The 25,004-nt window shown below is 41.9% G+C and overlaps 1 protein-coding gene and 1 long non-coding RNA gene across 3 annotated transcripts in view; one reads left to right on the forward strand and one right to left on the reverse strand.

Moving 5' to 3' along the window:
* Nucleotides 1-25,004, reverse strand: part of LOC117282335 — a 300,835-nt gene that overhangs the window by 171,604 nt on the left and 104,227 nt on the right. Inside the window, exon 2 of the long non-coding RNA XR_004513056.1 lies at nucleotides 6,261-6,333. This is a non-coding gene — a long non-coding RNA (uncharacterized LOC117282335). The remainder of the gene's footprint in view (nucleotides 1-6,260; nucleotides 6,334-25,004) is intronic.
* Nucleotides 1-25,004, forward strand: part of LOC111864640 (carbonic anhydrase-related protein 10) — a 346,880-nt gene that overhangs the window by 82,025 nt on the left and 239,851 nt on the right. For both annotated transcript variants that reach the window (XM_023852036.2, XM_023852029.2), the window contains exon 2: nucleotides 8,984-9,031. In XM_023852036.2, the coding sequence (XP_023707804.1) occupies nucleotides 8,984-9,031 (48 nt within the window). The remainder of the gene's footprint in view (nucleotides 1-8,983; nucleotides 9,032-25,004) is intronic.

Here is a 25,004-nt window from a genome sequence, read left to right on the forward strand (position 1 = left end):
AAGTTCTTGAAATAACTAATCACATGTACTTTTCCTACATACTCTTACGACATGACCCACGCAGAAAAAAAATGCATCCAACAATCCTTAATTGCTGCGGGAATGTCTTTACTGAGTTGTTACCTAGCAACGATGAGGGGATACAAAGACTCATAGACACACGTCTAACAATTCTACCTTTGTCGTTTGTATTCGTTGAAGCGGGAACGTATTTACCGAGCCGTTTCCTAGCAAAGGAATGAAGAATACATATTACTGAGACTTTGCATATCAACGATAAGAGAGAGAGACAGACTGATGGGAGGAATTTATGTAGTATGACGTTGAGATGGGCTCACGTGACATGATATTCACACCAAGTTTCATACAGATTTATTTAGACAGACACAGAGAGATCGCATAAATCTACTTTAGGAAAATGAGCTAAAAACAGTTTCAGACACAAAAGAAGCTGCAATATACAGTGTGTCCCAGGAGGAAAGGTCAATATTTCGTGAGTTCATAGTATCGGTCATTTTATGAATGTGAGGCCTTAGCTTATTTAAGATTACGTCAATTGGATCAATATTTTATGGAACCAAGTGACTATTTCGACGTCCCCACGTACAAAATCCTGCGCTTCATTCGAAGTGAGGGGTTGCTGAAGGGAAAATCAAAATGGGAAGCACAATAAATCACTGTAGTCACGGTGCAAGGGCTAAGAGGGCCCAACCCTTGTACATTCATTCATTCAGTCATCAGTCATTTTAAGCAAAAGTATATATGTACATGTGTCCTATTCCGAACGGTTTCCGAGATAGAGCTCTATCTCTGTACAGTTCTAAAACTGTTGATAAGAAGGAGATATCACGTACTGTTACTAATACCGATATTTATTGCTCAAGTGACAAAGTTGGTACAGTTTACATTTTCGAAAATTCCACAGTAAACATCAGTCAACTTTGCAACTCGTGTGAGGACATGGCGTGCTGCTCGTCTGTACAGTGTATAGTGTACTGTGCAGTGAAATAGCTCTATCTCGGTGCAACTCGTGTGAGGACGTGGCGTGTTGCTCGTCTGTACAGTGTACAGTGTACTGTGCAGTGAAATAGCTCTATCTCGGCGCAACTCGTGTGAGGACATTGCGTGTTGCTCGTCTGTACAGTGTACAGTGTACTGTACAATGAAATAGCTCTATCTCGGTGCAACTCATGTGAGGACATGGTGTGTTGCTCCTCTGTACAGTGTACAGTGTACTGTACAGTGAAATAGCTCTATCTCGGTGTAACTCGTGTGAGGACATGGCGTGCTGCTCGTCTGTACAGTGTAAAGTGAACTGGAAAGTGAAACAGCTCTACCTGGGTGCAACTCGTGTGAGGACATGGCTTGCTGCTCGTCTGGACAGTGTACAGTGAACTGTGCAGTGAAATAGCTCTATCTCGGAAACCGTTCGGAATAAGACACATGTACATATACACTTTCTTACTTAGAATGACCGATACAGCGACCTCCAAGAATATTAACCTAGGACAGCCTACATAATAGATCACGACCTATGAATTGAGCGTTAAATTTATGCTCTTTGATAAAAAAATCACAGAAACATTAGCAAGAGGTCCATTTCTGTCACTGATATCATGAGTTTGTTATTCCCCACTGGATACCAGGAGACCGGCCCCGTCCCCGAGCAGGTTCAGACGCGCCGCACACAGTGCACGCCAGAACTCCCCACAGATGCTTACAAGACCCAGCACTCATAGCTAATTGGTCCATTATGCTTACGACAATACCTGTAACCCTCTGAAACTGGCTTCTAGCGACCTGGCCAGAAGCTCCTGTACACATCCAATAGAGCTACTTACGCTTTATCTATTCCTTGTCCGTGGCATGAAGCAAGTTAAAGTATGTTCAGTTTAGTTGTCTGAATCCCCACTGAACAGGCCTGTATCCCATATAAGGATGGATTTGTCTTCTGTTCATCTCTGACACCCGGTAGAAATTTGAGTGACGTGTTTTATGGTTCAGAAAGGGAGTATATTCTTATTACTAGTAGATGACTCTGAAACTCTGAAATTGATATAAGTTAAAGGTAATGCTATCCCTGTGAGAGGCCGTGGAGGCCCGTAGGGTTGTGAGACGTCCAGGCTCCCACATTTTCTAGATAATGGAGGTGAAAATGTCAGCCTTACGCGCCAGTAGCCCTTAGAACATTCTCGGTACTCTTTGACTGTTAGAGACTGAGTCAACCCATGGCTACAGTGCGGCTGAAAGGATTAGGTTACTTAAAAAAAACAATATTATCGGGAATCGAAACCTCGACCTTCCGGCTTGTAGCATAGTGCCTCGACCAACTATGCTACCCCCGATGGAAACCGCTACCAAGCAACGACAGTGACGTTGCCACTCCTGATACCAGTGGGTTGTGTGGGTGTAATAGTGGAAAGTAAAGTGTAATCATACGCTGTAGTAAAAAGTCCAAAAATTTTAATTGCTTCTCCAAACCCCGTGTGTAACAAGTGACATATTCAAGATGTGTTTAGTTCGCTCTGAGTGAATGCCTGAAGACTGAAATGAAATAGAAGATAACTGATCCATTCCTAATCCGTATTAGTAGCCAGTCTCGCCCGACGTTGACTTCCGTTAAGGAACTCCATGAGAGTTTCAGCCCATTGGATCAAAAGATTTCTTACAATACAGTCCGTTTGTCTATGATGGCTTCATTCGCGTTCTGACGTCAGTAAAATATGAGACGATGAAACAGGACTGAAATGTACAAAAGCGTGAAAATTTACGGTGCGCCATGCCATGTGCAGTAAAGCTGGCAACATAATATTCAGACGGCCCTATATCAACTTTACACCCTCGAAGAAAGTAAAAGCAAAGCTTTAAAACAGCCAGGAAAGGGCGATGCTTCTACGTTTTCAGACAAAGTCTGACGGCTCTTATTGGACCGTTCAAAGTTCTGCTGGCAGGTCTGGCGCCAATGTTCACGTCATTTCATTGCCGAATGCTGGACCATAAAACATCTCTTCTTAGTCTTCATTACGGGGGACTATACTTAACCATATCAGAAGATAATAATATAATGAAGACTTTTGTTACGTACATGTGCACCTGATATTGTCAGCTGATTAACGAAAAGTATATGATAGACGAGATTTCAAAAGGAATAAACAGGGTATTCACAGAAAATTTTCATCAGAAGACATCAAAATGCTGTTATCTGAATTGAATTAACTCAGAAAGTTATTTGTGGCCACAAATGAAATTTAACGCCCCATTAAATATTTTTTTGTTAGTTGGTTATTATTAACCCGTGTTTGAGTGATTTTAGACGGGAATTTCATAATTGGATATTACGTACTGTAAAAAAGTAAAGCTATCCCTGTACCAGGCTGTGAAGGCCCATTGGGTTGTGAAACGTTGAGGGTCCCACATTATCTAGACAATCGGCTCAGAGATGGCGCTAATGTTCTCAGCCTCACGCGTCGGCCGACTTTACTTCGCAGGAGAAGTGTTTAATTACTTCTATTACGTACTGTATCTAATAAAAGAACACCGTGGTTTTAGTTCGCAAGCCAACTAACCCGACCGAGCGACCACCACTTGTCGGCGAAGTTAGTACCAACTTTATCGGATAGAGGGTGTCGCATGGTCAGCTCAACGAATCCCCATGGCAGTTAATTTCGGTTTTCTAGACCGGAGCCGCTATCGTCCAATTCAATTAGCTCCTCCATTATCCTCACGAGGCTGAGTAGACACGGTAATATATGTATTTACTATTCAAGTGTCAAGGTTGGGTACACTTTACCTAGTGCAATACATTTCCGAAAACTCCGTCAACATCAATGTACTTTGCAACTCGTGTGAGGACATGGTGTGCTGCTAGTCTGTACAGTGTACAGTGTACTGTGCAGTAAAATAGCTCTATCTCGGCCCAACTCGTGTGAGGACATGGCGTGTTGCTCGTCTGTACAGTGTACCGTGTACAGTGCAGTGAAATAGCTCTATCTCGGAAACCGTTCGGAATAGGACACGTGTACATATACACTTTCTTGCTTGCAGCGACCGATACAGTGACCTTTCCTACTGTGTTTAATTAGTTAAGCACTGGGTCACAAAGACATTGCGGGAGTGGAGTTTTGGCTTCGTCTTTCATGACATTGGCACTAAATGGAGGTGGGGAAAAAGGCTTTGGTGCCCATTAGATATGACTGAGTGTACCCCAGAACCGGTGTGGATGCTGTGGAGAAGAGAACAAATCTTACACTCCCGATAATCGAACCCGGAACAATCAGCCCGTAATCCGACTGAGCTATCTCACAGTCTGCTCCAATTATTTGACTTTCATGATCTGCTGGCGAGACTACATTTGTAAGGCTAGTCGCCCCCTTGGGCCCTGGCCTCTGATTTTTCAGTTTCATGATCATTTTACAAACAGTAGAACTCCATGGACGAGTGATCAGCTCGTTGCAAGGCCTCTACCTAAACTCAGGGCAACATAAACACAGAATAAACACATATACACACAAAACATCCATGCCTTATATGGGACTCGAACCCACTATCCCGGCTTCTGAGCGAGCGAAGACAGTACATGCCTCAGACCGCTCGGCTGCTGTGACCGGCAGTGTATAAGAATAATATATAAGAATTCAGTTCGTATCTCACAGGAAACAGATCCGAACCCACGATCCCCGTTTCCAAGCGAGCGAAGAGAGTACATGCCTCAGACCGCGCGGCTACCGTTACCGGCAGTGTATAAGAATTCAGTTCGTACCTCACACGAAACAGATCCGAACCCACGATCCCGGCTTCCAAGCGAGCGAAGACAGTGGATGCCTCAGACCACTCGGCTACCGTGACCGGCACCATGAAGGGCTTGGTATCCCTTAATTATTACTACAGCCTCTCTGTGTCTAGACGTGTCTGAGAAGCAGCCTTCGGAAATGCATTGAGGTCACGGGCAGTAGCAGCGTATAAGGATTCTAAACTAATTATTCACAACAAGAGTTCGATTTGATAGATTAACGCATTATATCGTGTCTTGTAACAAGCATTTTAGCGTAAAACATTGTCTCGACGAATTACAAAAACCAAGCCCCACAAAATTGAAACAGTTACCTTCTATCTATAATTTATGTAATATTTCCTTATATATTCATATAACGAACAATGAATTGTACTAAACAGTATAATATATATGAAAAAAAAGAGCTATTGCTTTCAACGAAGACCGTTCTTTTCAGTCTCCCATTACACTCAATTTGAATTTCTTTCTGGAAACTTTCGTATATTTTCAACACATAGCATCGTCGGTTCGGCGGGAAATACGCTGAAGTTTCACCAAACTTCCAGATAACCCATTGTAGTCATAATTCAACGACAGCAGCTGTTTAAAAGAAATGACATCCACTGACAATTTCGCGGTACGAGTAGAAGGGGGGATGGGTGGGAAGGAAAAAGAAGAAGAAGATTAGTTCCAAGTTTCGACACGTCTTTTTACAGTCATGATTCTCCTCGTAAAAGTTTCTCATTGTATGGACCATTTTATCTCGCCCCACAGCAATCTTGTGAAAGTTAATAATCCTGGAAACCACTTCCGTTTTATATATATATCAAGCACGAACTATGATAGAGCCTTATCGATACTGATTCTTTTCTACGAGGGGGAAATTATGCATGAAAAATAATTTCTAGAAATATTAATTCGGACATAAGAGAAGAGGAGAGCGACCTCCATAGTCTAGGGGTAACATTCCCACCTCATGAGTCAAGGTACGCGGAGGTAGTGGAATTTTTAAGGGCGGAAAAATTCAGGGAACAAGCCCTTCGGGAGGGACTTTAAGCTGTGGGTCCCGTGTCGTAGATTTACGGCACGTAAAAGATCCTCGTGTCTCTAGGAGGCCTCTGAACAAAATTAGGAAAAAATTTCCCGCCCAAGTAGTTTTCAATGTCTCCGGTAGATGGGGAAGTATCCGGTAGCACTGCCAGTAGAGGGGCCGAACTCAATGGCTGAACGGGGCTGATAGCGAGCACCAGTACCGGAAAGTTATGGCGACTGGTAGAATATCAAAGGGGGACGTACAATAGATCAACAACTGGTCGCGTTGCATGGAGAAACCCATGCCCTCCAATAATGAATGAATGAAGAGAAGAGGAACACATAAGAATTACGCTGCTGGTCCTCAATTCATAAAGATGGCCTAAATAAAGAAGAGAAAAGAGTTGAATTAGTAATGCTCAGTTACTAAGAATAACCAAAATTCGTTTGTACTCACCAACTAAAACGGTGAATTTACATCAGATCCTCGACGTCTGTATTCATTCTTCCTGGGAGCTGCATGAGATCTTCTGAAATGACAAAAGCAGAGATTTAGACTGTTTATAATAGGAACTTTAAAATATGCAACTTATTTTGCTGTTGTTCTATGCGAAAGAATAAATTGTCTGTGGGTTGTCTCTTGATCTGTATGCGTGCTTAATCTCCGAAATCATATCGAAAGAATTCGATTAAAATTGGCATTGTGTTCCACAATACAATTTGTTCCACGAAATTAATTTTGGTAGATTCTGCTCAGGTGGCACGAGGTAGCGTAGTTGGTTGAGGCACTATGCTACAAGCCGGAAGGTTGAGGGTTCGATTCCTTATGAGGCGATTTTTTTCAATTCACCTAACCCTTCCAGCCACAATATGGCCCTGGGGTCGACTAAGACTAACAGAAATGAGTACCAGAAATCTTCCTGGGGGGTAAAAGGCGTCCGGGAGTAAGGCTGACAACCTCACCACCATCTGTGAACCGATTGTCTAGAACATGTTGGAGCCTCAACAGCTCACAAACCTATGGGTCTCCACGACCTGTTACAGGGATGATTGTACTTTACATTCTGATCAGTTATAACCCTTAACATGCATGTTAAAATTATATCATATTTAAAGGGTTCTGAAAAATAATAAATCAATAAAATTAGAAATCTGGAAATTACTGAGATATGCAAGTTTCGTTACATATATTTAGCAAGGTGGTAGATATTTAAAATAAATAAAAATAAATTATAATTATATGCAGTGTGATAAAATTAAAAAATTCGTTTGGGTGGTTGGAATCCAACTGGGTCAACTCAGCACGGTGACCACTGATTGGCCTATTGTAGCCTGCTCTTGATGATTATGATGATGGAGGATTTGGTGGAATGAAGATTGGCAGGGGACACCGAAATTCTCGGAGAAAACCCGGCCCAGCCCCACTTTGTCCACCACAAAAACCACTAGACCAGACCAGGGACAGAACCCGGGTCCTGCAGTGTGACAATTCTAATATAACTAGTTTCGAAACAGTAGATTTGTATCTGCAAGAAACAAATATTAAGGCTAATAGCATAAGGATACATTTAAATAAATACATTTTCAGCAAACAGTAGACGTAATTTAAACAGACTGAGCTGTGCGTTAGCACATATGAGTACATTATGTAAGTGTAATAAATAAATTATTATGGCTGTTATGTGGAGAAGCATCTTTGTTTGTCCCATAGCTATAGCTACAGCGTCTTCAGTTTCCCTAAACTCAGAGAGAATATCATGGCAATATATCTACAAGGAAACTTGGGTTGCTTCTCAATAAGCTTGGCTTTTTCATGTTATATATTTTAGCAGTTTTATGAGTCCAGCTGAAAGAGATAGAAAAAAAAATGAAATTCAAAGAGACAGAGAAAGGGGAGGGGAGAACGATGGAGTACATGGAGAATAAATTTCGGATATTAAAAGCTGGGAAGACAATTCTGTGTAGGAAATGAGATGGAATGAATCTGTGTGCTGTATTGTTTAGTGGAGATTCAGTCTGATGTAAAAGAAGGTAAAAAAACAACATTAACAAACTGCGGAACATTCATGAAGCTTACAGAGAAAGGAGCAGTCTCACTGAGAGTGTACAGAGCCCACGTTTATCTTTATTTCATTTAGGGCCCTATTATCACCTTAGAATCATGTTTGAGGTTTTCACGGCGGTGACTATGAAGAAAGCAGTATTCTGGGATTTGGCACCGTGTATATGTGGTGTTAACCGACGTTTCGGAGGAACGTATCGCCTCCATCTTCAGGATAGAAGGAACAAATATAAGAAATCCGCTAGCGAAAAGATCCTGAAGATGGAGGCGATACGTTCCTCCGAAACGTCGGTTAACACCACATATACACGGTGCCAAATCCCAGAAGACTGTCTTCCTTTACCTTAGAATCATGTTTGAGTTTAAAAGATGTTATGTAAAGTAACTTATTTCACTTTTGGATACCTTTTCTTTCCTACCCAAATGTTATTTAAAGAGGTTTCAAAATGGGTATATTCTCCTATACTCCTTGTATTCTATCCAGTGCCCATTGTCGATTTATAAAAGGCCTTAAACGGTGTACCGTCTTGAACATCTACCTAAACGACCCTCAAAAAGCATTTATTTCACCTAAAAGTTTCTGACGATAGTACACTAATAAAAATATTTCTGGACATTATCCATCGTCCTGTTTTTGTCTAAAACACAGTCCTGTTGATATTTTAAAATACAGCGTTTCGGAGGCTGGATTCTGTCTCGGTCTTCAGGCGGAACCAACACAGTTTGGTCCAGTCGATACAGCTGGATATTGATCTAAGATAACATTGGAAGGCCGAGCCATAGCTCAAGCGGTTAGTCGCCGGCTTCCCACCGCGGCGGCACGAGTTCGATCCCGGGTCTGATCAAGTAAGATTTGTGGTGGACAAAGTGGCGCTGGGGCGGGTTTTCTCCGAGTACTTCGGTTTCTCCTGCCAATCTTCATTCCACCAAATTCTCCATCATCATAATCACCCGGGGCAGGCTACAATAGGCCAATCAGTGGCTGCCGTGCCGAGTGAACCCAACTGGACTACACCACCCACTAAGCGAATTAAAAGAAAAGATTGCATTCATCTGTATCCTTATATTCATCACTGAATCTGACCTCTTAATAATTAGGACATTCTGTTTCGTTTCAGAAATCCGTGCCAGTTGGGAGGAGTGGTGGACATATGATGGAATTTCAGGTAAGTTGTTCAGATTTCGATAAAATTTAAGTAGCAACAAAATTTCTGAGTTCCGGAGTATTCAAATATGTACATCACATATGCTCTTGCCCCGGAGGTAAAGCGGCCGGAGTTTGAAGCCGACCACTCACCTCCATCCAGTGCCGAGGTCAAGAAAATGTGGTACTATACATCCACTCCCCCCATACGTCTACATAGCGTAGTGCTTAATTCGTTGAACACAGGGAAAATTTTTAAGTTTACCTTTGCATATGCCGTTACATACTGTTACGGTTTATTTACGTAACATGAACATTTCAATTCGAACGAGCTCTGACGATGAAATTGCTGAGGTTTTCGACTTTCTGGTCGTCTAATATTCTAAAGAACACAACATTTCGGAAACTGAGGATGGAAACAGCTCTAGTTTTCAAAACACTTTGTTTTTTTACAACATCAAACAGTGGATAAAATCCAAATATTCAGTAATCGCGAGTACCATGAGTATGCTTTCCTTCTTTACCTTTCTCCTTTCTTCCTTCCCTTCTTCCTTGTGATACGAACACGTATTTTGTGATGAATTGCTTTCCTTGTCCCCTTTTCTTCCTCACCCTTTACCTGTAGCAATTCCGAATAATCTGGTATTAGATTTACCTAAGTAGCATTGGTGAAATTTGATAGAAAAAAATACACGGTAGCGCAGTTGGTTGAGGCACTATGCTACAAGCCGGAAAGTCACGGAATCAAATCCCGATTATATATATTTTTTCAATTGACCTAATCCTTCCAGCCGCATTATGGCCCTAGGGTCGAAACAGCCTCTAGCAGAAATGAGTACCAGGAACTTTTCTGGGGGTAAAGGGCGGCCGGCGCGTAAGGTTGACAACCTTACCGCCATCTGTGATCCGATTGTCTAGATAATGTGGGAGCCTCAACATCTGACAACCCTAAGGGCCTTCACGGCCTGTTACAGGGATCACCTTCTTCTTTTCCTTTTCCTGCTGCTCCCACTTGAAACATAGGGCATCCGTGAAACGCTTCGTTTCGCCTCAGTTTCCTAATATTAGACAGTCGGTAAGACTCCCTACACGGAGGATCAGCCTGAGTCAACGCCGGTACCTACACAGGACAACACAAAGACGGAATAAATGAAGACAGATATCCATGCCTCGAGTGGGATTCGACACCACGAAACCACAAAATTCTACCCTGTTTTGCAAAAAAAAATATCCTACATGTTTCTACCGAGAAGTTTCTTGGCTTCTTAATAAAATGTATATCTTGTCTAACGCAGTTTGTGGTGGAACTCCGTGCTTCGGTGTTCTTCCGTCTTGCATTCTGAACTCCCAGTCACGGCGCCGTTCCGCTGGGAAAGGACGCGCGTTGTCATGCCCAAGAAACATATCCTCCTGTAGTACAAGCAACTTAACAAAGTTCTCGCAACAACATATGCGACTTTGTTTAAAGGACGTGTTTGTTTACGCGTGCCAAGCGAAGGCCGCTCCTACTTAAGATATCTCGACTTACAATAAACCCAGACATACGATATTAATATAATATATCGAAAGCGACATCCGATATATCGCAGGATATATGATATTCGAGATTTGTCTGCTGTCGGAGTCTTGTGGGACCGCCATTGTGGTCTAGTGGTCAGGGTTCCTGGCTACAGATCTAGGGGCCCTGGTTTCGATTCTCGGCGCTACCAGATTTTCTGACAAGTAGTGAGTCTGGAACAGGGTCCACTTAGCCTCGTGATGATAATTGAGGAGCTATTAAAGGAAACAGCGGCTCCGGTCTACGGAACCGAGATAAACGGCCGTGGGGATTCGTTGTGCTGAGCACAGAGGAGGTCTTTATCCTAGTTTATAATATGTAAATTTTTGGTAAACTGACATTCATATGTTCACAATGTTAATAAGCTAATAATTCTGAATCAACAGATCTCGTTTCAATTTCAATAGAATCGGAAAATGGTGCCCTGTTAGAGGGGGTTCGTGCTAACCCTCAGATTCTTGTTCAATGAGAACACTGAAATTAAATGCAGGTCTTGTCAGTTACTGAAATGGTGGAACCAGCACCGTTGCTCAAACTACACAGGAAACACATGGTACTTGTTCTTTAAGAATTTTTAACTCTCAGAACTGTCAATAAATTCGCAAATTTTTACAAAACCTAGAACTTCAGGAGGAAATTAAGAGGCAATTGAACTCGGGTAATGCTTGCTACCGTTCAGTCCAGAACCTTTTGTCTTCTCGTCTGTTGTCCAAAAACATAAAAATTAGAATATACAAAACTATAATTTTCCCTGTGGTTCTGTATGGGTGTGAAACTTGGTCTCTGACATTAAGGGAGGAACATAGACTGAGGGTGCTTGAGAACATGGTGTTGAGGAGAATATTTGGACCGAAGAGGGATGAAGTGACGGGAGAGTGGAGAAAACTGCATAATGTGGATCTTCATAACTTGTACTCTTCTCGAAGAATAATTAGAATGATCAAGTCAAGGAGGGTGAGATGGGCAGGGCATGTAGCAAGAATGGGAGAGAAGAGGAATGCATATAGGATATTGATGGGAAAGCCAGAAGGAAAGAGACTACAGGGAAAACCAAGGCGTAGGTGGGTGAACAATATTAGAATGGATCTTAGAGAGATAGGATGGGATGGTATGCATTGGATAGATCTGGCTCAGGATATAGACCAGTGGAGGGCTCTTGTGAACAAGGTGATGAACTTTCGGGTTCCATAAAATGATGGGAAATTCTTGAGTAGCTGCAGAATTGGCGTCTCCTCCAGAAGGGCTCAACTCCATGAGTAAGTAAGTAAGAACTCCAATACCTGTTGACATAACTGAATTGGTTGAGGACGTCAGCCATTATCATTCGGTCCACACTCTGATACGCAGTTTGCTAAGATCCATTCTAATAATCATACCCCCCTCTACGCCACAGCATTAAATTTGATATCTTCCCTCCCTCCCTCCCTCCATCGGTCTATTTTAGTTGTCATGTAAGAAGCTTCGAGAATGTTTTCATAATGATTTCTAAAACAGCGAAAAATAACGAAAATTTGTTTTAATAATTATTTTGAAATTACGAGTAACATGTATTCATGGATTTTATTTTGTTGTGCAGTGTGAGCAAAATTTCATTTGCCCCGGTTATATGAAAATTCCACCCAATTCTCTTTCTGCACATTTTCAATATTTCCCCCCATAAATAAATGCACAGCTTGTAGCGACATGTAAATCTATTAAAACTGCTAAAACAAGAATGACATTTTGAAACTAAACGTTTTGAAAATAAATGTTGGTCAACGGTGTTAAAAAAAAGTCATCGTAAAACGTCAACAAATACGTGATGTTACATAAATATACGTATATTATTCTCTGGAAGTTAATCCACTGTGTTACACTGGAAGTATTAAAGCCAGTTGCCCTCTGCAATTGAGGGAGTAAGATGAAACAACACAATATAAGAAATAAAAACGCCCTTAGGTTCTAGGAATATATGACTTCCGTCCGTATGTCTGATCCCCGAATCTATGCAACGCACTACCAATTAATTTTTTAACTGGGAAGCCTGAAACAATTTGGTCGAATTTAATTTTGACTCGTGTCATTACCAAACAACATTTTCTTTATATGAAACTCAAAAGAAGCCCTTTTCTACCTTCACCAATATTACCATAGAACCAAAAAACTTTTAAAAATTGGTACGTGACACGATATTTATATCGTTAATGTCTCCAACATGGCGGTAAACATTTTAAGGCAGACAAGAAAAATATTATGTAAGATTTGAGGTTTCACGGCGGTGACTATGAAGAAAGCAGTCTTCTGGGATTTGGCACCGTGTATATGTGGTGTTAACCGACGTTTCGGAGGAACGTATCGCCTCCATCTTCAGGGTAGAAGAAAAAATATAAGAAATCTGCAAGCGAAGAGACCGTGAGAACNTCCCAGAAGACTGCTTTCTTCAAGAAAAATATTCTTGAAGTCTGTGTAATGGGATATTAGGAGCTTCATAACTTGTACTCTTCTACAAGTATGATCAGAATGATCAAGTCAAGGAAGATGAGGTGGGCAGGGCATGTAGCACGAATGGGGAGAAGAGAAATACATATAGGATTTAACGCCCATCACTTATCGTCCGTCAGTATTGCAACATTTTTTTATTCACTGCTTAATTTTAATTTACACCTTGACACTATATGTTTCGGCCCCAAACCGCCATATTCAGGTGTCTTGATATGTTACAAATATTTTATTGAATTATGTTAAAACTGCTACACTGTCTTAGTCCGTGTTAAAATCACACGCTGTAGTTCTCTTATCAAGGCAAAACCAGATAAAATCCTTTATGTTTCTATTATACCCACGTTATTTCACCTCATACAGAGTGTCGTCCTTTTTCATAAATGTATATCTGTCCAGGGTGTTTTGTTTTGGCAGCGTGCCCCTCGCGTTCGTAGCCTACTTTTCAGTTATGACTGTCACGTGCCCCTGGTTTGCGTGTTTCCACCACAGCGTGTGGTGTTGTCTTTACTAGTGGCAATTGACAGCAAATATTAACCTTGAAGAAAGTCGTCTTCTGGGATCTGGCACCGTGTATTCTTGGTTTTTGCCGACGTTTCGGAGGGACATATCGCCTCCATCTTCAGGGCAGTTGAATTGCGTTGCGAATACAGAGAGCAGTAGCTCCGAAACGTCAGTTAAAAGCAAGAATATACGGCGCCAGATCCCAAAAGACGACTTTCTTCATAGTCATCGCCGTGAAAACCTCAAAACTTACATAAATATTAACCTTATTTAAACTGCTCCAAATTCCTTCCCGAATGTAATTTTGATTTGTCATTGTCGTTTCCGAACTGGACTCAGTCACATTCTCTACCGGCTAATTAACTATATCGAAGTAAGGACTTCGTTATGCAGTTTGCTGACGAGACAAAACAAAAAAAAAACTTCCGTGGCCTATAGTCTGCAAGCTAACTATACCTACCGAGCGACCGGCGTTTGTCGGCGAAGTTAGTGCCAACTTTAGCGAATAGAAGGTGTCACGTGGTCAGCGCAACGGGTCCCCACGGCCGTTAATCTCGGTTTTCTAGACCGGAGCCGCTATTTCGTTGAAATAGCTCCTCAATTATCCTCACGAGGCAGAGTGCACCCCGTTCCAGACCCACTACTTCTCAGAAAATCTGGTAGCGCCGGGAATCAAACCCGGGACCTCTGGATCTGTAGCCAGGAACTCCGACTACTAGACCACAGAGGCGGTCGTCTGACGAGACGCAAACTTGTAATTTTCTCTGCGCTTATACCTACACCAATTTCCTTAATTCCGCCTTATATTTCATGAGATTTTCTTTACTCTTATTTATGTTTTCGCTCCGTAAATTACCACCATCAGCATACAAAAGGAACTGACAGGCCCCATTCAAATTCAGATCCCTCCAACTTTTCTTGACTTTCGTGGCGTATTCCACGACGAAGTGAAAATGCAGTGGTGATAGAGCAGCCCCATGTTTCACGACAATTTGAAAAGAAAATATACTATACCAGTGATTACCTATATATGCTCAAATATGGTTCTGTTCAAGTGTACTTCAGTGAGCCTAATTACTCTGTAAGGCCTCTACCTAAACACAGGACAACACAAACACAGAATAAACACTTACACATATCAAACACCCATGTCTTGTGCGGGATTCGAACACACGATCCCGGCTTCCGAGCGAGGGAAGACAGTACATACTTCGGCAGCGCCATAGCTCAAGCGGTTAGTCGTTGGCTTCCCACCGCAGCGGCCCGAGTTCGATCTCGGGTCTGGTCAAGTGGGATTTGTGGTGGACAAAATGGCGGTGGAGCGGGTTTTCTCCGAGTACTTCGGTTTCCCCTTCCAATCTTAATTCCACCAAATTCTCCATCATCATAATCACCCGGGTCATATACAATAGGCCAATCAGCGGCCGCCGTGCCGAGTGGACCCAGCTGGACTCCACCCCTCACTAAGCGAATTTAAAAAAAAAGTACATGCCTCAGACCGCTGGGCTACCGTGACCGGCTCCACAGACCTACAGGTCTCCATGTTCTCGTTCTTACTGTTGGTTTCAGTCTCATTAATTTTGTCTTTCAAATGTTCTGGCTTTTGTTTCCTAAAATGTCTATTACCTCCACTTCTTACCTTGTTAAAAATATCTTTATTTGTACGGCGTGACTTCTGCAACCTCTGCCCCATTCATCCTGCTTTCTTTCATTAAATAATTCTGAAATCTTCATCAAGCCACCTTTTATGTCGTTCTGACCAGTAATAATGTACACTAATTGGCTGTCAGTAAGGTAAAGCAAGTGTCACGTAAGTTTGAACAAGGCCAAGATTAACCTTGAATGCGCAGAAGAAAAATTTCAGACAAGGGAGTTGAAGGTGTGAGAAGTGACAGGCGGCCAGTTGTGCAAACAACTACTACTACTACAGAGGAGGAGGAAACTCTATAATGAATATCCTTACAACAGACGTTTCAACTACACGGATGGAAAAACTTCTTCATAATATTCTGTATCAATATTTTTAGTTCTTCCTAACACGAGTTCAGGAAACAGGGACAGTGGGAAACAAAGTACGGAAATAACAGCATATGCACACAGGAAACATGTATGAACTTCTCACTCACTGCGTAATTCGAGATAGGAAGGATACACTGAAATCAAAAGAGCATTCTGATTCCAAATAGCGTATGAACAGACACAGAATTGTAGCGAAATCAATGGCATTGGCGAGCAGGCGATGTTTTGGCCGCATACCTTCATCAAAAGCATTTAATTAACAATGGGGCACTATTAATATTACAATAGACGTCCTGGTGGAGTTGTGAAGCGATGCCAGGCCAATGAATAATAGTCACGGTATTGGAATAAAAGGAACAAAATGGGTTAGAACGAGGAGGCAGAAAAGTAATTAATATTGTAGACAATATATATTATATACAGCGGTTAGCGGAGTGAAAAGTAGACTTGCTGACAGGCTAATTCAGGGGGAACTGCGTCCAGATTTTTGTGTTGTTACGGATAACGATCTCAACAATATTTTAAAATAATCCGAATGAATTAACAGTGTTAGGTTCCATTTCGGTTTATTTCAGACACGAATATATATCTGTTATTACAGCTGGAATTAAATTTATGCGGTAACTTTGATTGACCAGCCTCTGTGGTCTAGTGGTTCCTGGCTACATATCCAGAGGTCCCGGGTTCCATTCTCGGCGCTACTGCATTTTATGAGAAATAATGGGTCTAGAACGGAGTCCACTCAGCCTACTGAGGATGATTAAGGAGATATTTCAAGGAACAAGCTGCTCCGGTCTAGAAAACCGAAATTAACGGCTGTGGGGATTCGCTGCGCTGACCACACGACACCCTATACCCCGAAAAGTTGACACTAACTTCGCCGACAAGCGGCGATCGCTCGGTCGGTAGAGTTCTCTTGCGGACTAAAGCCACGGATAATTTTCCGTTCTTCTCTTCGAGTATACAACGATTTAAGAACTTTTCTCAGACTACCTTTATATATTGTCTCTTTTCCTAGCAATTGAACCTATATGGGAGATGCGTTGATCCCTAAATTCTCTGCTGCCTGTACAGAAGTCCAGAATTTTAAACAATACATCACGGAAACATAGTATTAATTGTAAAACTACAATGTGGTGACAGTACGTACTTGTGAGGGGCAGAAGGGAACATCTTCGCCATTAAAAATGAGACTCTGAAATTTTGTACAGTGATACAGTTTTGAAAAAAAAAATGTAATATATTAATTAATTCATATATTAAGACTAGTAATTGAAAACTCAACCGACAACTTGATGAAGACCGTGATTCTAGACTTTTCGAAAAACAAATTACAGAACAGTTTATCTCGTTTCAGCAAAATTGTTAAGAGAAAAATTACTGAGCACCAATGCACGTTCTGTTACATTGAGGACTTCTCTCTGCTTCATTGTAGGTTAACTAACTTGTGTAGTGGAGTAGAGGACATTCACTGCTTGTAACTGCAAGCAAGGGAGAAGGAAACATAACCTCAATCCTTGAATCCAGCTCACTGTTCGTTATTCAAAAGCGTTTTAATTAAACTCGGTTCAGCATTCGTCACTTTCTCTCACGCACATAATATAAACTAGTGATTTATTTCTTAGAGAGAGACAGGAAGGAAGCAACTGGAATTATTCCCACCAGATGTATCCCCTCTATAGCGCTCTAAAGTTGTGTTTAACGCCAGTGTAATTACTCACAGCTGCGGATAAAGTCCGAGGAATAATTGACAGCAGACAGCGGTTCGAATTGACAATGTTTACGCAACTTGAAGGTCCTGTGGTTGCGGAAATGTTATCCTCAAACTAGGGACAGTTACAACTAACTTGTTCTCTTCTTGGTATGCCTAAGCACTACGTGACTGAGGTTTACTGTAGACTAAGAATTCTTACTGGAAGATTTAAGTCATATGAATATTCTTGTGCACAGGCAGCGCCATGATAACACATTAAGGGACATATTGGTAATTTTCGAACTTCAAAAGTAAAAAAAAAAATATATTTTCAAAATTATTTAAAAAGAATATATGGAATATACATTTAGACGAATTTATATAGTTTTCAATAGGCCTACGGGAAAGCGTAGTCTGTATAGCGTCTGACTACGAGCTGGACGACCGAGGGATAGAGGATTCGATTCATGGGAAGATTAAGATTTTTCTCTTCTCCACGTCGTTCAGACCGGCTCTGGGGTCACACAACCTCTTACCCAGTGGATACGAAGATTAAGTGGCATGTTGGTGAAACTGACCACTCCAGCTAGTGTCGAGGTCAAGAGAATGTGGATCTCTACATCCACTCCCCCATACGCCTTAATAAGTTAAACACTGGAACAACTTAACCTTTAATAGGCCTACATATTTTGAACTGCCAGATTTGTATCCGTGGACTTATAGTCTATTTCTAGCAGATCTTGTATGAAAGGAAAAATAAAGCCATTATCAATAGCCATCCTGCCTTCTTGTTGTACGCAACCCGCTATACACAGGAAGCATTTAAGATGTGAACAGTGAGTCTGAAATCAGAAAGGTTCACAGGTTACGTAGCCCAATGTTTCTCAATCGCCGGGCAGCGTCCCGGTACTGGGCCCTCCTGTTATATTAAAAAAAAATATAATTTACCGGGTCGCGGTCTCACAAACGTTGAGAACCACTGACGTAGCCAAGTGAATCTTCTGGAGAGACAAACACATATACGCAGAGTATATGAAACATTGAATTATATCAGATATGATTATTATGCTTTTGATACTATCTATCGTCTCGTCTATATCTAAATATCGTCTTGTTTATTTTTCAAAAAACGTTTCGGAAACTGGATTCTATCTCTGTCTTCAAGTAAAACCTCTCAGTTGGACCCAATAGATGGAGCTATTCCCTATCTCCGGACACCTCTACCAGCTGCAAGATGGAGTACATACATCAAACACAGCACAAATCATCTGCGAGAGCTAAGAAAATATTCAATTATTGAAACTCCACATGTATAAGGCCTTGCACCAGAGAAGTATCTCGATAAAGATCATCGCTGGAGAGAAGCAGTACTTCTAATGGTACCAACACAGAAAAAAACAAATTCTCCCCTCCACTCCACGATATGTTCTCTGAACAATGGCAGGGTCGTAAAATGAGCTCAAAAAATATCCAGAAAAATGAAAACTGACCTCTTCATTTTGGTCTTGCTTAATCTACCTTCTGTCACGTCACATTATCTCGTGAATACCGGCACCACCTGATCGGTGAAAGTACCCCTTAGAATTTAGGTCTTTGTCGGAATTCAATTAGGATTGGTTCCATTACATGTTCATTCACTGACAACTTTTGGTTCATTTTGTTTACCTGATCCCAGTATATGCAACCGCCACGACCTGCTCTCGCGTAAAGTGGAAAGGATTACTATAGTGGCCGCTCTACACGAACTCGCTGGTAACTGGAGGTGCAGCTGTCCCGACAGGGTGCTCCAAATATTGTTCAGCGTAATTTTGTTTCTAATGTCGTTTCATCAATATTGCAACAATTTAGGGGTGGCTACAGAAGGGGTATGGATTGGCGAAAGGGTTTATTGATCACATATACACACCACACGAAACTGCAAATAATTACAGCGCTATCGCTGATTACTACAATTTACAAATGAACACAGCACCCGCTAAGACTTTCCAGCCTGCTATGCCTTCACCAGCCGCTGCCTAACAACGCCTTCAAACAACTGAAATTCTTCACGTTCTGTGTTCACATCGTTACTAACAGGCGAATATCCCACAACTCGTAAATCCGCTTCTTTATAGCGTCATATCTTCTCAGCCTCCCTTGCAGAATTGAAATCTCAACAGACTGGTTCTCCCTTGTTTTTTCAGGATACTTGTAACTCCTCGGCACGGACCTAGCAGAAAGCAAGACCTCTTTATTGGCGTAGAGGCACGTTTATCGCAACTCTGTATAGCAACGTTCGTGGTGCGGACAACACAGAAAACATCACGTTTCCAATAGTAATTCTATTGTTGCGTGCGTATTCGTTGGAATTTTCTGTCATCGGGTCAAGCAATATGAAAATCGGAAATAGTCAACTATTTCAAAAGTCGGAAATGATACTGAAACTGTAAAGAAAAGTGTAAGAAATTGGAGCTCATAGACTTCCTTTCAAATCTACACCCTTCGACCATATATATCATCCTCTCGTCTCTTTCTCGACTTTCCAAAGAGTTTTCTGCAAAAAAAAAAAATTCTATAAGTTCCGCGTCTCTTCCAGCTAGCCACAAATACGTTCAATGTAAGTTTCCTATATATCTCTCTTCTTACACGATCCGATGGCCTATATGAATTAAGCCGGCCACGGTAGCTGAGCGGTCTGAGGCATGTACTGACTTCGCTCACTCGGAAGCCGGGATCGTGGGTTCGGATCTGTTTCCTGTGATGTACGAACTGAATTCTTATATATTATTCTTATACACTGCCGGTCACGGTAGCCGAGCGGTCTGAGGCATGCACTGTCTTCGCTTGCTTGGAAACCGGGATCGTGGGTTCGAATCCCACACAAAACATCAATGTTTGGTGTGTGTATGCGTTTATTCTGCGTCTGTGTTGTCCGGTGTTTAAGTAGAGGTCCTGCGAGGAGCTGATCACCCGTTCACGGAGTCCTACCGTCTGCAGAATGATAAAAATGGTAAAAAAAAATAACCTCGACACCATAAGGTATAAAAGGAAAGGACATGAAAGAAAAATATCTTCGTTATGTAATATTGTAAATTGCTTACACACTTAATCCTTTTTAGTCCCCAATTTCCTGTCCATTGTGTAACTCCAAATAAGTTATATTTGACAGTCACATGGTAGAACTCCCACCAAGAAAGGTAAAGATATGCCTGTTAGAGGCCATGAAGGCCCATAGGGTTGTGAGACGTTGAGGGTCCCACATTATCTAGAAAATCGGCACACAGATGGCGGTAAAACTTCATGAAATGACACAGAATTATAATTTAGTGCTTCATTATCTACCTGTCACTGCAATGGAATAGAGCCACTTTATGGCAACATCCGGTCAGTAAGTACGCTTATCAAAGCTGTGCAGGACTGCGCATGTCAGGTTGGTGCACTGGGCATGCTACATAGCCACTCCATTAACATGTTTACCAATCCACGCGAGGGAGAGTTATGACTATTACCAACCACTGCGAGTTAAAACTATAGATATATAAATAAGACTTAAAAGTTTTTGACGATTCTATATTAATAAAATTATTGAGTTTTTGGACATTATCCATCATTGTGATTTTTATATTTGAAAATAATATTTCGGAGGCAATGTGCAGTCTCCGAAACCTTTAGGCAATAAAAGTGAAAGATGTTCAATGTCTAAAAAGTAAATAATTTTGCAGGCGTGTAATTCCACGTGTTTTAAAATACGTGTTTACTTCTTCACATGTCGACCTTGTTGCCACTTTGGATCCGAAAAGAACTGCATAAGTTGACCGGACGTACAGTTGGACCTATTATTTTTTTTATTGCTAGTGGGGCGGGACTAAGTCCCTTGTACTGCGGCCATTTCTGGCCTATTGTGCCAGCCCCACTGACGTGACTGATTGCCTGAGAAGATTTTATCATACACTGATGGGTTTTCGGATACTCTTCAACAACTGAGGGGGCACGTGGCAGCGTAGTTGGTTGAGGTACTATGCCGCGGGATCGAATCTGATGAGGTGGAATTTTTCAATTTGCCTAATCCTTCCAACCGCACTATGGCCCTGGGGTCGACTCAGTCTCTAACAAAAATGAGTACCAGGAATATTCCTGGGGGTAAAGGGCTGCCGGTGCGTAAGGCTGACGTCACCGCCATCTGTAAGTCGATTGTCTAGAAAATGTGGGAGCCTCGACGTCTCACAACCTTATGGGCCTCCACGGCCTGTTACAGGGATACCTGTACCTTTACCTCGAACAACTGACTGAGATACTTCATGTTAAGATACTGTCATATTGCTTTGCATACCCAAATGTTATATGTTATTTTCTCAACGGCCCAAAGCTCTTCGACCCTTAAACTGGCAGACAGTTGTTTCACATGAGCAGTTCTGAGATTCATGTCACGACGCGCTTCTCAGAAAATGACAGCTGCTTCTGCGTCATTTGTGTTGGCTTTGCAGAAGCTAATCTCTTATCTACACCAGTCTCACTTCTCAATCGAGACAGGTGTAATCCAGTGAGATGGAGAACTTACTTCACATTTCGCGCGCAGGCGCAGAGATAGCCCCGAGTTCGATTTCCGATTTGTAGATTTGGATTCTCGTGTTCGTGTTCGATACGCCGTAAGACTGACGTCATGGCGGGCTTGCGATCTGCAAATGTTACAGCAGAATGACGACTGAGAACTCTATTAAGAAATATAAATTTATTGGGTACATGCGATAGCGTAGTTGGTTGAGGCACTATGCCACAAACCGGAAGGTCGCGGGTTCGAATCCAGATGAGATGCTTTTCTTTTAATTGACCTAATCCTTCCAGCCGCACTATGACTCTGGAGTCTACTCAGTCTCTAACAGAAATGAGTACCAGGATTCTTCCTGGAAGGGAAAGGGTGGCCGGAGCGTAAGGTGACAACCTCACCGTCATCCGTGATCCGAATGTCCAGAAAATGTGAGAGCGTCGACGTCTCACAAACTTACGGGCCTCCATGGCCTGTTACTTTAAATTTATTGTGGCTTGTAGACCTGTTGCTAAGCGGTGACTCTGTAAAGAGAGGCCGTTGTTTAGGTAACGTCCGCAACAGTAGAACATCGAGGTTATGCAACCAGTTTCTAGACAACGGCTCGGTAAACACGTTCCCGCGCGCAGCAATAACACCGCTCTTTTCCAACCCGCCTCTGCTTGTATCGGCGCAGTCGGAATGGTGCTATCCCTGCTACACCTGTTTCTACCTTAGGACAGTGTATGATGGCTACTGGAAGTTGTCCTCACAGATCAAACTAAGGAAGATCGGTATAGGTACGGGAAACTAGCTGGGTCGGTTTGCATGAGTCTCAGGGTAGCGATGCCGAAGAAAGCGTTTTTCTGAGAGTTGAGCCAATTGACGTTTATTCACCTGCTAATTCACCACACTGTTAAATTAATGTATTCTTAGCTTTAAGTTACAGCGTTACACTATCGGCTAGCTATGTCCCGGAGCGTGCAAGGGTCACGTCCGTTCAGTTCGGAATATTGTGAAAGTCTCTCCTTTTGTGGAATGGCTTGCACCCCCACGCCGGGAATTCGAAAGATGGTGTTGACATATACATTTTCATCCCATCTTCCGTAGGAAGCTTGAACGAGGCAACCCAATCATACTGGCCCTCATTCACAGGCAATTGTAACAAGCTCTGACCTGTCCTTTTAGGCGCGTCCGGTTCCCTGTACCCGAGCTAAATTTATGACTGATCGTAAATGTCATAACTCCGGACTTTTTGGTTTCTGCCAAAATCTAGAAATTTTCAACATAAACACCGTATTGCACGTCCCAGACGATGAAATACGATATTATAGATCACGATACATTTCCAGTAATATCGAAACATAAGACTTTTGAAATTCAAATTACCGAGAATTAATTAGAAACAAATTTCATGGTCATCTATAATCATCCAAATAAATAAGGGCTCAGAATGATCAGCGTCAGCAATATAAGATAGGTGTTTTCTGTTGTGTCCACCCCGAGGCTATATAGCGAGAACTCCAAGCTGGCTGAGTGAAGTAAAGCGAAGTAAAGAGAGGTCGTTGGTGGGTTCAGTTGTCAGTTCAGTCGAGTTCTGCAAGGGAGGCTGAGAAGAGATGCCGCTGTAGCTGAACTGACAAACGTTCAGCTGCAGAATATTCGCCGGACAGTAACGACGTGAACGCAGGAATCTGAGGAATTTCCACTGTTAGAAGCCATTGCTAAAGAACGGTTGTTGAAAATACATAAGGCTGGAAAAAGGTTTAGATGGTGCTGTGTTGATGCGTGAATTTTGAAGATATCTCCGTAATTATTTGTAGTTCTGAATAGTGTGTATAAGAGGTTAATAAATCCATTCACCAATCCAAACCACGTCTATAGACATCCATAAATACGTGACAGTATATTTATACTATTAAAACACATCTTCATGTTACCAAAGGGCGACTATATAAGGACCTAATTAAATTCTAATTAATATTTTTAAAGTATTTGTTAATGTCACAGGCCTAACAATTCGGAACGCAATGGCTATTTCCAGTTTTGTTTCGACAGACAATTTCTATCTTCCTCTCCTTTCCTCTTAGACATTTTGATTCCTTAGTTCACACATTTATACATTCTATTCTTTATTTCCATTTCTCTTCCTATCGTTCTTCTTTTTGGCTCTTCTTTCATTGTTCTCTCATATCATTTTACCATTCTCTCGTTCTTCCAATGTCTCTTTATCCTTTTGTCTTCATATTTTCTTTATTTCTCTCTAGCTCTCTCCAAAATTTGTGTACATAAAACGACTCTTTTGTCTATATATGGAAGAATGCAGTTGCCGAAGCGTGCACTGTGTCCGAACATTTGTACAGACGGGACGATATGACATTCTAAACTTATCCTCACTGCCACGAACATTTAATCTAATCACAATCATCGACAATCTATGAATAGAATTCCGAGCGTCAAGGAATCAGAAATTTGAGGCAATATAAAAGCTCTTGTACTGCTTTTGTCTGTAGTTTTAATCAAATTGAAACCCCAGTACAGAACAAATCGACCAGTTGCTTTCACAATGCGACTTAATAAATTGAAATTGATTTATCTAGAATGTTACAATTTCAATTCTGATTCGTCGCTCACTTTTATTTATCCGTGGTGCATTGGCAGCATGGGATCTTGACACAGAGCATTAACTGACATATGCACTTTATCACATGACGTTCAGTGACCTGCCATATCGGTCACAGCGCATACTCATGCACTTAATTCACACACACACACAAAAGGAGCGATACTTTCCCTAAAGATTATCGAATGGCCCATTTAGCAGAGAAGTGTTGTGTTTTCTTGGATATACGGACTTTCATATGGCTTAGGTTACACTCTGTGGCCAGTAGTCTGCGAGCGATAACTGCTGACCGAGCGACCGCCTTTTTTCGGCAAAGTTAGTGTCAACTTTAGCGGATAGAGGGTGTAGCGTGGTCAGCGCAACGAATCCCCAAGACAGTTCATTTAGGTTTTCTAGACCGGAGACGCTATTTCCTTGAAATAGTTCCTCAATTATCCTCACTAGGCTGAGTGGACCCCGTTCCAGACTCACTACTTTTCAGAAAATCTGGTAGCGCCGGGAATCGAACCCGGACTCTTGTTCTTTAGCCAGGAACTCACTAGACCACAGAGGCGGTTCTCCCCTATGGTAAAGGCAAAGAAAGGGGTACAGCTATTCCTGCAAAAGTCCGTGGAAGTCC

Source organism: Cryptotermes secundus, unplaced genomic scaffold (assembly GCF_002891405.2).
Source record: "Cryptotermes secundus unplaced genomic scaffold, Csec_1.0 scaffold284, whole genome shotgun sequence".
In the NCBI taxonomy this organism is placed as follows: Eukaryota; Metazoa; Arthropoda; class Insecta; order Blattodea; family Kalotermitidae; genus Cryptotermes; species Cryptotermes secundus.